Source organism: Acanthochromis polyacanthus, chromosome 8 (genome assembly GCF_021347895.1).
Source record: "Acanthochromis polyacanthus isolate Apoly-LR-REF ecotype Palm Island chromosome 8, KAUST_Apoly_ChrSc, whole genome shotgun sequence".
NCBI lineage: Eukaryota > Metazoa > Chordata > Actinopteri > Pomacentridae > Acanthochromis > Acanthochromis polyacanthus.
In genome coordinates, this window is record NC_067120.1 from 26,384,161 (window position 1) to 26,399,359 (window position 15,199).

At 41.4% G+C, this 15,199-nt stretch overlaps 1 protein-coding gene and 1 long non-coding RNA gene across 8 annotated transcripts in view; one reads left to right on the forward strand and one right to left on the reverse strand.

Moving 5' to 3' along the window:
- The window catches only part of cadps2 (Ca++-dependent secretion activator 2), a 561,419-nt gene that overhangs the window by 365,601 nt on the left and 180,619 nt on the right, over positions 1-15,199 (reverse strand). For all 7 annotated transcript variants that reach the window (XM_051951549.1, XM_051951548.1, XM_051951546.1 and 4 more), the window contains exon 3: positions 8,084-8,416. In XM_051951549.1, coding sequence (XP_051807509.1) covers positions 8,084-8,416 — 333 coding nt within the window. The remainder of the gene's footprint in view (positions 1-8,083; positions 8,417-15,199) is intronic.
- Positions 6,476-7,649, forward strand: LOC127534999 (uncharacterized). Its single transcript, XR_007943637.1, has 2 exons — positions 6,476-6,933; positions 7,091-7,649. It is a non-coding gene; the product is annotated as an uncharacterized LOC127534999 (long non-coding RNA).

Here is a 15,199-nt window from a genome sequence, read left to right on the forward strand (position 1 = left end):
TGTCACGTGCTGCATTACCAAACATGTTTGACAATCAAAGCATGATCGTAACAATCCACGTTTTGTTTTATTAATAAACTACGCTGATATCTAAACACAGGATTATAACTCCACCCTTCCGAATGCATGCGCACCCCCGCGGCAGGGGATACAATTTCTATCAGGGGTAACTACTTTCGCACGACACCTGTCCAAGGCAAAGCAAGACACACGAAAGGGAATGACATTTGTATTTTATTTCCCGACTTGTGTCAAATAAACCCACAGTAGAAAATCAGATATAGGCTCGTTTTCCATTTTTTTATTTTCGATTTTCAAACGAAAAACGGGACATGGCTCGTTTCCCGTTTTTCGTTTACCTTCATCTAAACGGAAATCGAAAATCAGATGGTTTCCCGTTTTTCGTTTACCCATATCAATCCGGAAAACAGATGGCCGTAAAGTACACGGACCTAGGACACAGTTTGAGCACGCGCAGAGCAAATTTGAGCGCAAGAGCAGAGTTCTGAGAGACAATATCATGAAATCTGAGAATGAAATCGATAAATGCTGCCCTCAAATCAATTTAAAATGCTCTTGAATTATGATAGGAAATTTATTCCATAGCACCAAGGCCAAAATGATAACAGACAAAATTGTTGAATTCATTTTGTTGGATGACCAACCACTATCTGTGGTGGAAATTGCGGGTTTTCGAGGTTTGGTACAACATTTGGAGCCAAGCTATCAGCTACCAAACCGGCACAGCATCTCTGATTCACTTATCCCGCAGAAGTACAAACAGGTGAGAGAGTTCATCTCTAAACGTTTGGAAAGTGCAGTCATGGTTAGTTTAACAACTGACATTTGGAGGTCAGACGTATGTCCAGTGTCCCGAATCAGTCTGACAGCACAGTGGATAGACTCAAGTTTTACTTTGCAGAAAGCTGTGTGTACAAGCTAAGAAGTTTCGTGGCTCACACACAGGAGAGGCAATCGCGATAGCAATAGAGGAGATACTGAATGTATGGAAAATTGAGAAGAGCAGGGTCCATGTAATCTTGCGGGACAATGCCAGTAATATGATAAAGGCAATGGATCGTCTTGGGGTTGCCAAGGTAGGATGTTTCGCCCACACGCTGCAGCTTGTTGTTAATGAGGGGCTGCTGTCGCAGCGTAATGTGAGTGACGCGCTGGCCGTTGGAAGAAAAATCATGGGTCATTTCAAACACTCAACTTGCATATTCACGCTTGCAAGACATTCAAGAGCAGGTGAATATGCCGCCCAAACGTCTGCAGCAAGACGTACGGACACCGTGGAACAGCTCCTATTACATGATCCAGAGCCTCCTTTCAGAGAAACGAGCCCTGTGTGCATACACAGCAGAGTACAACCTGCCAGCCACACTGACTGCGACCCAGTGGGGGCTACTAGAAAAGACTGTACAAGCTCTAGCCCCTTTTGAGGAGCTGACAAGGGAGGTGAGCTCCTCATCTGCCTCTGCATCTGATGTCATCTCCATTGTCCAAGTCCTGAAACGCCTTCTGAGTTAACCAGAGGAGGCGGATGTGGGAATAAGGACCATGAAAGGCACCCTCTTGGAGGCTGTGAGAAGACGTTTCACACACCTGGAAACTGAGCCAATATACTCAGTTGCAACGCTTCTGGATCCAAGATATAAGGACAGGTATGTTTGGTTTCTTTACTTTATTAGTACGAGTGAGTGGATGAATGACAGAGAGATTCACATACACAAACTGAATAATCCCACACCTGTCAGTGTGTATGGATTTTTAAAAACTTATGCACTGTTATTCATAGTAAGACTGGAATTAATGACTGGATATTATGGCAGGTAAACTTTAAACCATGCAAATGTTTATTTTTATGTTTATTTCCAGGTATTTCTCAGATGCAGAACCCTCAAGACAGGGAAAGGACATGCTAATGGCAGAGGTAATGAAGATGGAGGAGGTGATGAGGAGGACCAGAGCAGGAACCTCAGAGCCAGCAGAGGGGACCTCATCTTCCACACAGCCAGCAGAGGGGACCTCATCTTCCACACAGCCAGCAGAGGGGAACTCATCCACCTCAGAGCCAGCAAAGAAGATGGCACAGGTGGAGGCTGCAAGCAAGAGCATATTTGGAAACATTTTTGATGAAATCTTGGAGGAAAGCACACCTTGTCCTGAGCCAGCGACAACAAGTGCATGCATTGAAATGCAGACCTACTTCAGCGAGCCAACTATTCTGCGTTCAGACAATCCACTGCTGTATTGGAAGGTTAACCAACATAGACTGCCCTCCTTGGCAGTCACAGCTGCTAAATTTCTTTGTGCACTTTCCACAAGTGTGGAGAGCAAGAGGCTCTAAAGCACAGCCTCCAACATTATTGATGACAAGAAGAGCAGACTGACTGCTGAGAAGGCTGAAATGCAAATTTTTCTAAAGAAAAATCTGCCCCTCATGTTCCAAGACAAGGCAGCTTAAGCATTTTCAGTTCAAGGTCAGGCAGCTAACATGTTTTATTTTCTGTAAATATTTTATTTAATGTTAGTATTGAAATAATGTTCATTCTACACTAGATTGCACTATCCCTTGTTTTTGTAATGTGATTTTTCTGTTTATACACTTGGATTGTTTAATTTCATTTCAGTATTTGCACAAAGTTACACCTTTATTTTATTTCAAACATTTGAATGGTGCAGCTGGGTCTGTTGTGTTTACAGTGTTGTTGAAAGCAATGTGAGCTCTAAGTTTTAATAAAGCCACAGCAGTTACACATAACTTCAGTTGTCACATATTTTCCTTCTTTCTTTAGGGGACCAGAACAGTTGTTGTACAGTGAACATGGTGTTTTTAGATGTCCGTATCAAGCAAATTACATCCATGTATTATTAACAACTTTTAGAGTGACAAAAAGAATCAGATCGGTATCGGCCGATCCTCAAGGCTGCAGTATCGATATCGGTATCGGATATGAAAAAGTGGTATCGAGCCATCCCTAATTAAAATCCCCTGCAACCAATACAAAGTTGTCTGGGTGTACAGTGATAATGGCATCATGGCACTTCCCAGTGCCTCGTTAGCAATAGCTTTAGCATTAGCATTCAGAGCTATGTAAACAGCAGCTACAATCACATTGGTGAATCCCCTCAGCAGTAGAATGGCCGGCATTTCACACTGAGGAACTCCGCCCAACTGAGAACAGTGTTTAGAGGCTAACGTGGCATTAAGACGTCAGTCCTTGTTGATATAGATGGACAGGGCCCCGCCTCAGCTCTTAACAGAGCTAGCAGCCTCTCTGTCCACCTGGAACAATGTCATCCCCCCAGCTGTATGCCCGCGTCTTGGATGTTGTCATGGAGCCACACTTCCGTGAAAGCAAACACACAGCACTCTTTCTACTCTCTGCGAGTTTCTTTCAGCAAACATAGCTCATCCATCTCGTTGTCGAAGGAGTCTGTAGTAACGTATGTAGCTGCAATACTTTCTTTATTTAAACATACATTTAAACATACTTTACTTGTGTCTAACATAAATAGCTTTGTAAAAATCATTTTAAGCAACATAGGTCTTACGTACTCATTTACTCAATAAATGTTTACTTGCACACTGCTGTATAAGATGTGGATGCAAGGTGAAAAGTGGGGATAGTTGTTCTTCGATTTGAATGTTGTGAGTATGAGCTCTTGTGTAACTGTGTGAGCTGTTAAGGTGAAAGAGCATACCACTCGAGCACCCCGGTAGCTTAAGTGGTTGAGCGGGCGACCCAGAGACAAGGGCTATAGCTCCCGACACAGATGCCAAGGGTTCAATTCCAGTCCATGTCCCTTTGCTGCAGGTCTTGCCCACATTTCCTGGTTTCCTCTCTCCACTGTCTTATATAATAAAGCTTAAAAGGCCAAAAAAAAAAACTTAAAAAAAAACAGAGTACACCATTGGTTTATTATTATGCTGTCATAGCATTACCACACTATATAATGTCGTAGTCAGTCCCTCCATGAATTCACGATGTTGCGATCGCGCGAATTCACGTGAAATCAACCAATCTCCGCAATTTTGGCCCGCCTTCCGTGAGTTCCACCAATCATAGCAGTCCCCAGCGGAAACCTAATGCACGTACGTCACCGAATTCACTTCCTTGTTTATGGTTTGAAGATGCAGACATGTGCAGTACTAATGTCTCATTTACCAACAAAAATTATTGCTGAAGACCGTGATAAACAATTAATTCACTGATGTTCTTCACCAAAGCGGAGCTAAACTGTTTTACACCCGTGCAATATTGTGGTGGAATACAAAAAAAGAAAAAAAACCAATCGATTGATACACTGTAAAAAAAAGAACACGAAACATATTAGAACGGCTGAAATGAGCGGACAACAGGACCAGACAAATCACCATGATGGAAACTGTTGCATCCAGATCCGTTAGAGCACTGAAAGAATGAAGGTAAATTAGATTAATTATTTCACCAAAGAACATAGCGGAGTTATGTGACGATCAGCATGTGTGAATCCTTCCTCTGTTACCAACATAACTCAAAACGGACTCAGGGATTTGAATGCAATTTTCAGGGTCGGTCAGAATTGACACAAGGACTTTAAGTGATACGGCTTAAAGTTTGGATCCACGGATTTGTTAAGGATTTATAGCGCCACGGCGTCTGATAGCGGCACGGTAACCATGGCAACAGGTGAACGCTACCTCAGCGGCCCACTGACGATCACATGATTGTGATCCTACAACAAATCTACCTCTGTGGACGTATCGGAAATGATACAAGGAACAGTTAATTAAATTGTGAGGGTGTTTCTGAGTCTCATCAATTCCAGTTGCCAGCTACATATTTAGGTCACGCGATTCGGTATGTACATATGCAAAACACACCTGTCTTGGTGGAGGACTGCGCTCTGTCAGTGCTGTTCTTGTTAGTTGACGTGACAAGCCGTGAGCGTGTTTGTGTGAACACGTGTGTGCCAGGATGTGAAATTAACTTTTTAAGCAACCGACAGATATATCCGAATATGATTCATTAAATAGTAAATTAGCATTTTGTGCCACAAATCTACCAACTACTTCATGTTAAACCAGTATCTGGCTGCTGCTTATTTCCCACTGTGGTGTGTCAGCTTTTGTGGAAATGGGTTGGAATGCAAAATAATTTCGGAATAAATATTGTCAATTACAGCATTGAAACATGTTCTGCAAGCTGGAAAAATGCAGCTTTTTAGCAATTGTCACTGTCTCCCGCAATTTCATCACAACAAATAAACTTAAAACATCGCAACTTTTATCGCAATTTTTTAGAAAAGCTGCCGCGAATTCAGGCATTTTCGGCTGCAACAATCACGAAAAACGCCCGCGAAATCCTGGAGGGACTGAGTAGTGTTGCACGGCAAACTGATACTTTTCATTTTTTTTAATTAAGCATTTTTTTAACCAAGTTAGTCTCTGTGGGGTCAGAGATCTGTCAGACCAGTGCTTTACCCGCAAAGGCCCCACAGTGATGCAATAACGGCCAGAGACGACACGCAAGCTAATTACACAGATCTCTTGACACTGATTGTTATGGATGAACTTGCAATGAAGACATTGCAACAACCCGTCTGTTTGTCCAGAAATGAAGAAGCTTTTACAAAGGTGTTGCAATACCCTGCAGATAAAAACAATACTATTCCCCAGAAGCTATGTTTTCTGTGTTGTGTTGATGTGCAACAATAGAGCAGTATGTGTGTGCAGTGCTCATCCTCCACTCTCTGCAAGCGTAGTGGTTTACCAAAAACATGGCTGTAAACATTGGTGCTTTTCCTGACCATCCACAGATTGTCAACAAAGCAGACGCCCAAAGCAAAATCTGGGATTATCTTGTTCACTGCCAACAGTTAGAGCAACCCCACCAACACCGCTAAACCTGTTTGTAAAACATGTTGTGAACCTAGACAGAGGGAGTCAGCATGCCTGACTTGGCAAAGCGTCTCACTGAGAAACACGACGACTTCTTCAAAGAATTCAAAGAGTGACAGCTTGCCAGATAACTGAATTACATCATGTCTCATTCAATAACAAGTGAACCTTCCATCAGTGCTTGACATGACAGTCAACAGCTATGATAAATGTTCAATCTGGCTTTATCGATTTTCTAACTTACCAATATGGAAACCATCTCGATATGTTTTAATAACTGCAAGATGCTAGAATTGAGGCATTCATAAGTGTTCAGATCAACAACACCAGTTACACTAAACAACTGAATCCTTGCAGAAAGATGATAATGTACAATAGACATCTTACTGATTAAAGCTTACTGAACAACTAACTGTTGAAGCATTAATCTTATAAATACTGCTCACTGTAACTAGGCCTAAATTCATACTGAATAGAAAGTGACACTCTGTACCTGCAAAAAAAAAAAAAAAAAATCGGAATCTGAATTGATAACAAATTCATCACAGGATCCCATGAAGCGTCTTTTTAATCCCACCTTTACTTGACATAGTCTTCGAAACTAGCTGTCACCCAGAGTCGTAAACAAACGTTTAGATTTGTTTGTCCATTACTGTCTCAAAACCCTAAATTTAAAGCATCAACTCTTAATGAAAAGACCATGATTAAAATCAATGAAAGAAGTGAAATCAACCCATCTAAAATGAAACAAATGTACACTACTGTTCAAAAGTTTGGGGCCACTTAGAAATGTCCTTATTTTTGAAAGAAATGCATTTTTTTCAATGAAGATAACATTCAGTGAAATAGAAACACAGTCTAGACATTGTTAATGTGGTAAATGGTTATTCTAGCTGAGAATGTTACGCCCTCCGTTTCTGAATCAGGATAGTGGCAGGTTTTCTTTTCCTCTTTTCCGCCTCCCTCTATCTCTCTCGCAGGTGAGCATGTGTGCGTGGAGCAGGCGCTGCCTATCTAATCAAGTGGGATCGGCACGCAAGCAGGTGGGAATAATCAACAGAACTACTTCCTCTCCCATATAAGCAAACGCTGCACACCACTCTATGCTGGACTGTTGAACAGCCAGTCAGTTGTGATCGCCTCTTCTGTCTAGCTCTCTTGCGTCAGCTCTTTACTTACCTTTGTTTCCTTGCCTTCCAGTCTGGAGTCCTGCCTGCTCGTGCTCACCTGGATTCTCTCCCACCCATCAAGCCATACACACCTCTGTTGGAACCCTGGACCTGTCTGCTCTCAATTCCCCATCTGCCTAAACCAAGCCCACACCAGTAGGTACTGCAACTGCAGCACCTGTCCTTGGCAACCAACCTCTTGCTACACACTACTTTTCCCCTGCCATGGCCACACCGCTCACCATCAGTTAAGTTCCCACTTGATCTCCAAGCTAGATATGGTTTAGTGTTTTTAGTTGTGTTTGGTTAGTTTCTAGCTAAATCATTTCGTAGTTCAGCCAATTAGTCATTTATATCTTGTTTTTTGTTGATCAGCTTTCCTGCCTAGGTCCTACCTTGTGTGGGTTAGTGTTAAATTTGTATATTTCTGTGCACACTCTAGTGGTAGTTCTGCCAGTTCACTAGAGGGCCCAATGCCCTGTACAGTCCCTGTATACTTCCTGTACCCTACATATATCCTGTTGTCGTCCTTTAACTGTATTTGTAGTTCTGTATACCTTATTTCTTGGAAGTAAATGTCATAATATTCACACCTATGTCTCGTTTCATGTCTCTGTTCCTACACTTGAGCCTCATCTTAGCAGATTCCTAACAGGAAACGGCTGATTTTTCACGGAATATCTACATAGCGGCCCATTTCCCGTAACCATCACTCCTGTGTTCCAATGATACATTGTGTTAGCTAATCGTGTTGAAAGACTAACTGATTAGAAAACCTTTGTAAAATTATGTTAGCACATGAATAAAAGTGAGTTTTCATGGAAAACATGAAATTGCCTGGGTGACCCCAAATTTGAACGGGACTGTATAGATTGTAGGGGACAGCTGGGAGTTGCCCATTCTTTTCCCAAACAGCAGCAAGCGGACAAGTATAAAAAACTGCTTCCTCATTCATTCTTGGATGTTGTTCAGCAAGTAAGTTTTTGTATCCATGTGTTTTTGTAGCTGTTTTCTAGTAGCTCACCTGGCAGCCATTGTACAACAGCTGGTGCTCAAACTTGCGGATGCTGAGAATTTGCTGGAACATATCGTATAGTTGCTCCTTACTGAGGATGAGTTCCGACATGGCACTCAGGTGTGTTCGCTGTGGCTGCCGTCGCATGTCCTCATCCCCCCTGTAGATGGCGTCATACTTGGCAATCCAGGAGCTTAGCACAGTCTCTTTGCTCAAACCATCAATCTCTGGGAGGCTGCGGACACGACGCTCAATGTTCTTCTTGAAAACCTCACGGAAGTCATTTGCAGAGCATCCACCACTCTGAACCATCCGGGAAACACGCTCACTGTTCAGAAAGCCCTGCCACAGAAAGAAAGAACAATACAACACTGATTGAGTTACTAACTCCTGTTCAGCTACATACATCTTATCCACAAATGCCAACACTTTCATGTCCCTGTATGAGTAGAGACCAAAGAAAAAAAACTAAGTTAAACAAATACACTACAAGAAAAGTTCTACACTCTCCGTAAACTGCCCAGTAGCTGCTAAATAACTTATCAAAACATCCAGAGACTAAACGGGACAGTCACATGGTGATTCTTTGGTTAATTCATATTTTTGGCAGTAGCTTAGTTTCAAAGAGACTGATGCTGAATCCGACTGAATTATGTGGCTCAGACTGAAGCAGCAGCAGCTCAGTGTGACATTAAAAAGTATCTCAGCTGGCAACTTCACCTCTTCTTGGTAGTCGCACTGAAAGTCTGAATAGCAGAGCATCAGAGAAAGAGATTCATCTAGCAGCTGAAGACAGTTTGAGAAAAATGTGTGCAAACATCTCATATTAGGTTTGGAAAACATTCTACACATTCAGGTTCTGTCCTTCAAAGATTCCCTATCCTGCCACATTCCATCAGTCCAAATTCTACATTATTTTTCAGAGGATTTTTTTTAACCTTCAAAATCTATTGACATAAAATAACAAAAATATACAAAATAAATATGTTAGAATACATCAGCACCGCCACTTTCTCAGATGACCCAGGCTTTTTGGTGTCTATAGAGAAAATACGTTGATTTTTGTTACTGTGCAGTCATTGAATCCATACTTGCTGCTTTGGGGCTATGACCTGGTAAAGATGGCAAGTAAGATTATGGGTACCTCTGCTCTACTCATGTCGCAAGACTTGTATAAACAGGCCACCATCAGCCAGGCAAACAGTATTCTTTCGTACTCATCACATGCCCATTTTCCACAGTATGCTCTGTTGAATTCAGGCAGAAGGTACAGAGTCCTGCTGTGGAGGCTAAACATTATTTTATCCCTCTCTCAATCAAGCTCATGAATGACTTGTTAGGTGCAGCTACCAAAAGGAGGTACCCAAATGTTGTGTACATAGGGATGTATGCCTGTATGTGGGGGGTATATGCGCCTTTTATTATTATTTGTTCTTTATGTCACATATTTTAGGTGTTTTAGTAGCATGTGTTCTATTTTATGTGTTGCAGTGCAGCTTGCTGCTGCCTTTGTCAAAGACAAATTTCAACCACGGGAGGCAATAAAGTGAACCTTGATCTTGAAATATCATCAATCATACTGCTTCCGTCCCTGCATGTAAATGTTCCATCAAAACACTTTCCACATCACTATTTTGCAGGGGTGCAGTCGCTACATCCTTGGCTTAGCACCGCCCAAGATGACTGTGGTTGGTCTCAAGGAATATAAACAAGTCTCATAGCAGTGGCACATATTAAGATCTGGGATTTATGCAGTTCTGAGTGTACAGTTGATTCTCATGAGAATTTACCAGGTGTAAAGACCCAAGTGACAATATGAAAGGCCAGATGACTGGCTTTTAGAATTTCTTAAAATCGTCAGAGCTTTTTGAGTGTTGCTTGACATCATTGTGAACATCTACAAACAGTGGTACAGAGGGACTTACCCTTATCCAGTGACAGGGTTTGGGAACTTGCTGGAATATGTCTAATACATGCAAATAATTACAAATAAAAGGATCTTAAGTTAACCCCTTGGTACCTGAAACCACAAGCGTATTTTAGTGGTCTTTTGAAGTTCATGCTGAATATCTCACACTGTGCTATACGTTTAATTCATAGTTTTCTCAGTAGTAGATTGCAGGCTGTGAGGATTGGGACTGTGTTATCGGACACCATCATTACCAACACTGGAGCTCCTCAAGGTTGTGTCCTCAGTTCCTTTCTCTACACACTTTACACCAATGACTGCACAAGCCCTACGAACATTACAACATATTACAAATATTCTGATGATACTGCAATTTTGGCTTTAACCATTCAGTGACACATTTCACACAATGGTGTACAAATAATCATCTGTATATTAACTCCAGTAAGACAAAGGAGATGGTTTTCAACCCACCTACACCAAGTTTGAATAGAATTTTCATCAATTATAATCCAATAGAACAGGTGAACACATTCAAATATCTCGGACTTACTTTGGACAATGACTTTACCTTCAAACATCATGTCACAGATATTTATAAACGATCACAACAAAGACTTCATGTTCTCCGTACACTTAGTTCTCTTCATGTTGCTCCTCGTCTCTTGTTGCTGCTGTACAAAAGTATAATCCAGTCCATTCTGCTGTATTGTTCTTCCTGTTTCTATACTTTATCAGTTTCAGACAGAAACCGACTTGTTAAAATTACACGTATTGCATCTAAAATTATACATCAACCCACACCTAACATATCTGAACTTAATGATAAGGCAATAGCCCGTCTCGCCAGATCAATAATTTCGGACACTGAACACCCTCTTCATCACATGTTCCAGCTCCTCCCCTCTGGACACAGATTTCGAGCACTAAGATGGCATTATGTCCGTTACAACAGAAGTTTTGTTCCATCAGCTATCGTCATCCTCAATAAGCCACCGCGCTGAACTTGAACTTTATTTTTGTGTGTCATATTGTGAATATTGTGAATTTTGTCTCTGTATGTATGTTATGATGTTGTGACATGACAGCTTGTGAAAACAAATTTCCTTCGGGACAATAAAGAGCTCTATCTATCTATATGGGAGTTGTTTTGGGGAAATGCAAATGACCAGCCGCATATACTGATGATCACAATGTGTGGCTTGACTTTTCTACTAGCAGTTACATATCTGACAACATCTAAGACAATGCTGATATATCATAAATGTTAAGATAAAATTGGCTGTTAATGTCTGACAACAATCAAGACATTTACAGACACAGAGAGAGATGGATGTCTACTAATACTCTGCTTACTGACATTTTAGAGCAATTTTGGAGAGCGAGAAAATATACTGATACCCCTTTAGCTAAAAAAAGAAATTGTCCCTCAGGTTGTGAGCATGCACATACACATTCAATGACAATCTGCTTGTAGTATTTATCAGTCCCTCCAGGAATTTGCGATGTTGCAATCGCGCGAAATCAACCAATCTCCGCGAATGTTGCGCGGCCTTGCAATTTTGTCCAATCACTGCAACTTTCCCGCAATTTTGGCCCGCCTCCCGTGAGTTCCACCAATCACAGCAGCTCCCAGTGCAAACGTAATGCACGTACATCACCGAATTCACTTCCTTGTTTCTGGTTTGAAGATGCAGACATGTGCGATACTAATGTCTCCCATTTACCAACAAAAATTACTGATCAAGACCGTGATAAACAATTAATTCACTGATGTTCTTCAGCAAAGTGGAGCTAAACTGTTTTACAACTGTGCACTACTGTGGTGGAATACAAAAAAAGAAAAAATCATCGATTGATACACACTTTTTTTTTAAAAAAAAACATGAAACATAGAATGGCTGAAATGAGCGGACAACAGACCAGACAAATCACCATGACGGAAACTGTTGCATCCAGATCTGTTAGAGCACTGAAAGAATGAGGTAAATTAGATTAATTATTCCACCAAAGAACACGGTGGAGTTATGTGACACTCAGCGTGTGTGAGTCATTCCTCTGTTACCAACATAACTCAAAAATGGGATTTAAATGAAGTTTTCAGGGTTGGTCAGAAATGACACAAGGATCAAATGATTAGACTTTGGCAGTGATACGGCTTAAAGTTTGGATTCACTGATTTGTTAAGGATTTCCTATTGCCATGGCAACAAATGAATGCTACCTCAGTGGCCTGCTGACGATCACATCATTGTGATCCGACAAAAAATCTACCACTGTGGACGTATCAGAAACGATACAAGGAACAACTGATTAAATTGTGGGGGTGTTTGAGTCCCATCAATTCCCATCGCCCGCTACATATTTAGGTCATTTAGGTTGAATGGGTATGTACACATGCAGAACCCACACCTGTGTTCAGCGCAAGGTCAGGTAATGAACAGTCTTGGTGGACTACTGCGCTCTCTCAGTGCTGTTCTTGTTAATTGACGTGACAAGCCGTGAGCGTGTGTGTGTGTGTGTGTGAACACCTGTGTGCCAGGAAGTGAAATTAACTAGTTGGAATAGGTTCATTTTGTCGTTGTATACTATACAATAGTTTTACTTATTTAAACCGACTAATCGAAAAGAGTTGTTTTTACCTTGCTGATATGTTTCGACAGCTGCTGTCGAAACATGTCAGCAAGGTAAAAACAACTCTTTTCGATTAGTCGGTTTAAATAAGTAAAACTATTGTAGTGAAAATAACTTTTTAAGCCACTGACAGATATGTCCAAATATGATTCATTCAATAGTAAATTATCATTTTGTGCCGCAAATCTACCACCCACGTTACATTAAACCAGTATCTGGCTGCTGCTTATTTCCCACCGTGGTATGCCAGCTTGTGGAAATGGGTTGGAATGTTAAATAATTAATTTCGGAATAAATATTGTCAATTACAGTGTTGAAACATGGTCTACAAGTGGGAAAAAATGCAGCTTTTTAGAAATTGTCACTGTCTTCCGCAGTTTCATCACAACAAATAAGCTTAAAACATTGCAACTTTTATTGCAATTTTTTAGAAAAGCTACCGCGAATTCAGGCATTTTCGGACTGCAACAATCACGAAAAATGCCCGCGAAATCCTGGAGGGACTGATTTATGTCCTTATTTGTGATTTTCTTTGTGGTTTTTCTTATGCATTCCAGGTAACTGAAGACCACTCTGATATTCAGGAAAAGCTAGGTTTTCTGCAGAAAACTGTCTAGTGTCTGCTGTAACTAAAACTAATGTCAAACTTAAAAGAAGTCACTCAGTTCCCCAAAAAATTGTCCACTTTCATTCAGTTTCTCTGGCAAATTGCTCTGGGCACAACAGTTAAACCCTACAACCTTTTTTCATTCTCTATAATGTTTTTTTCTGGAACTGAGAGTCATATGCATAAAGTTAAAATGAAAAAGTAAATGAAAGAATAACAGTAAAATAGTAGCAATTAAAAACTACCGGGAACGACAGAGGTATAGGTCAGGGGCGGGGCTTCAGGGGCGGGGCTTCGGGTGGGGGCTGGGAGGGTGGCACGCCCCCGATGTGGGACCTGAGAGAGCCATGCCACTACCACTGCTCTGGGGAGCTCGAGAAAGTGGGCCCTCCCATGACTTGTGTCCAGAGGAGCCGAGAATATGAGCACACTCTGCTTGATAAGTATAATGTTTATACAGGGTTTCCCAGTCAGGACTGACTCATGGTTGCTAAAACTTTAGAAGATTGACTGACTTTAGTGATGTAGTAGGTGTAAAATATTGAATAAAATGCTGTACTGCATGAGTGGCTTTATTTTCACTGTCACATTTAACTTTATAGTGCAAATTTTTCTTGTTACCAATAGGTGGCGCTATGACTTTTTCAAAATTTTTCAGTGTGGATGTCCTCACAATGGGCCTGGTGTCCAGCACATGAAATTTGGGGCAGATAGGAACAGGATTTGCTGAGATATAAGCATTTTAGTCGTCATGGTGAGACATCAAAATTCACCGCGCCGCCACAGACACGCCTTTGATGACACGTCACCATTTTCACTGTGAATCCTCATCAATATGTCAGAGTTTATGTCACCACATTTGAGGTGAATCTGAACAAGACACAAAGATTAATACTTCAAAGTGTAAAAAATGACATTTTCTGTTGCCAGCAGGTGGCGCTCTGACTGTGAATGGATTTCATCATATGGATGTGATCAGGGCAGGAATCTGATCATACATATAAAGTTTCAGGAAGACTGGAGCATGTTCAGGGCATTTACACAGCACTTGAAATTTCATGGCGAAGGATCAAAATTCCACAGACCGCCACGGACACGCCTTTTGACTTTGGAAAAAGATTTTAATAACTTCTGCTCATTACGGCCTCCTGTATGTACTGGTCGAATTTGAGGCGAATTGGAGTTTCCCCCTCGGACGAGTTCGCTCTAGAAAAAAACAAAAAATGTTCAAAATCTGGAATTCAATGCAAAATAGCTCACTTCCTGTTGGGTTTAGAAAATCGCCACCACTGACTTTTTTGTTCACCCTGATGTGCTGCATATGTGTACCAAATTTGGGAGCTGTAGGTGAAACATGCTGCCCGTAGGAAAGTGTAGGGGGCGCTATGGAGCCATTTTGTCATACACTTCCACAATTCCTTTAGAATATAAAATTTTTCATCAGTTCTGGTGTGTGTACAAATTTTCATGAGTTTTTGAGCATGTTTAGGCCCTCAAAAATGCAGTTGTTCTGAGAGACAAATAATAATTAAAGCTGCGAGCAGCATTGAACGGGTCCTCGCATCCTTGCTGGTCGGCGACCCCAAGCATGTCCACCAGGCAATGCTGCGACAAAGTGTATTTAGGCTCATGGATGTAACGAGGACTGGATTCTGAGCACTCAGGTCAAATTTCAGACAGATTGGAGCATGTACAGACTATTTTTGCAGCACTTTGTGTCCATCCACCAGGTGGCACTATGTCTGTGACTGTATAGTGGTCTATGAAACTCATCAGGACTGGACTCTGATCAAACATGTAAAGTTTGAAGTAGATTCCAGCATGTACAGGGCATTTCTTCAAGACGCCGTGCTTCATGGCGTAACATTAAAGTTCAGTTGGCCGCCATGGCCACACCCTTTGAGTTTTGTGAACAATTTTCACACATACTCAACCTGAAGGCGTGTAGTATATATTGTCCCAATTTCAGATGTTTT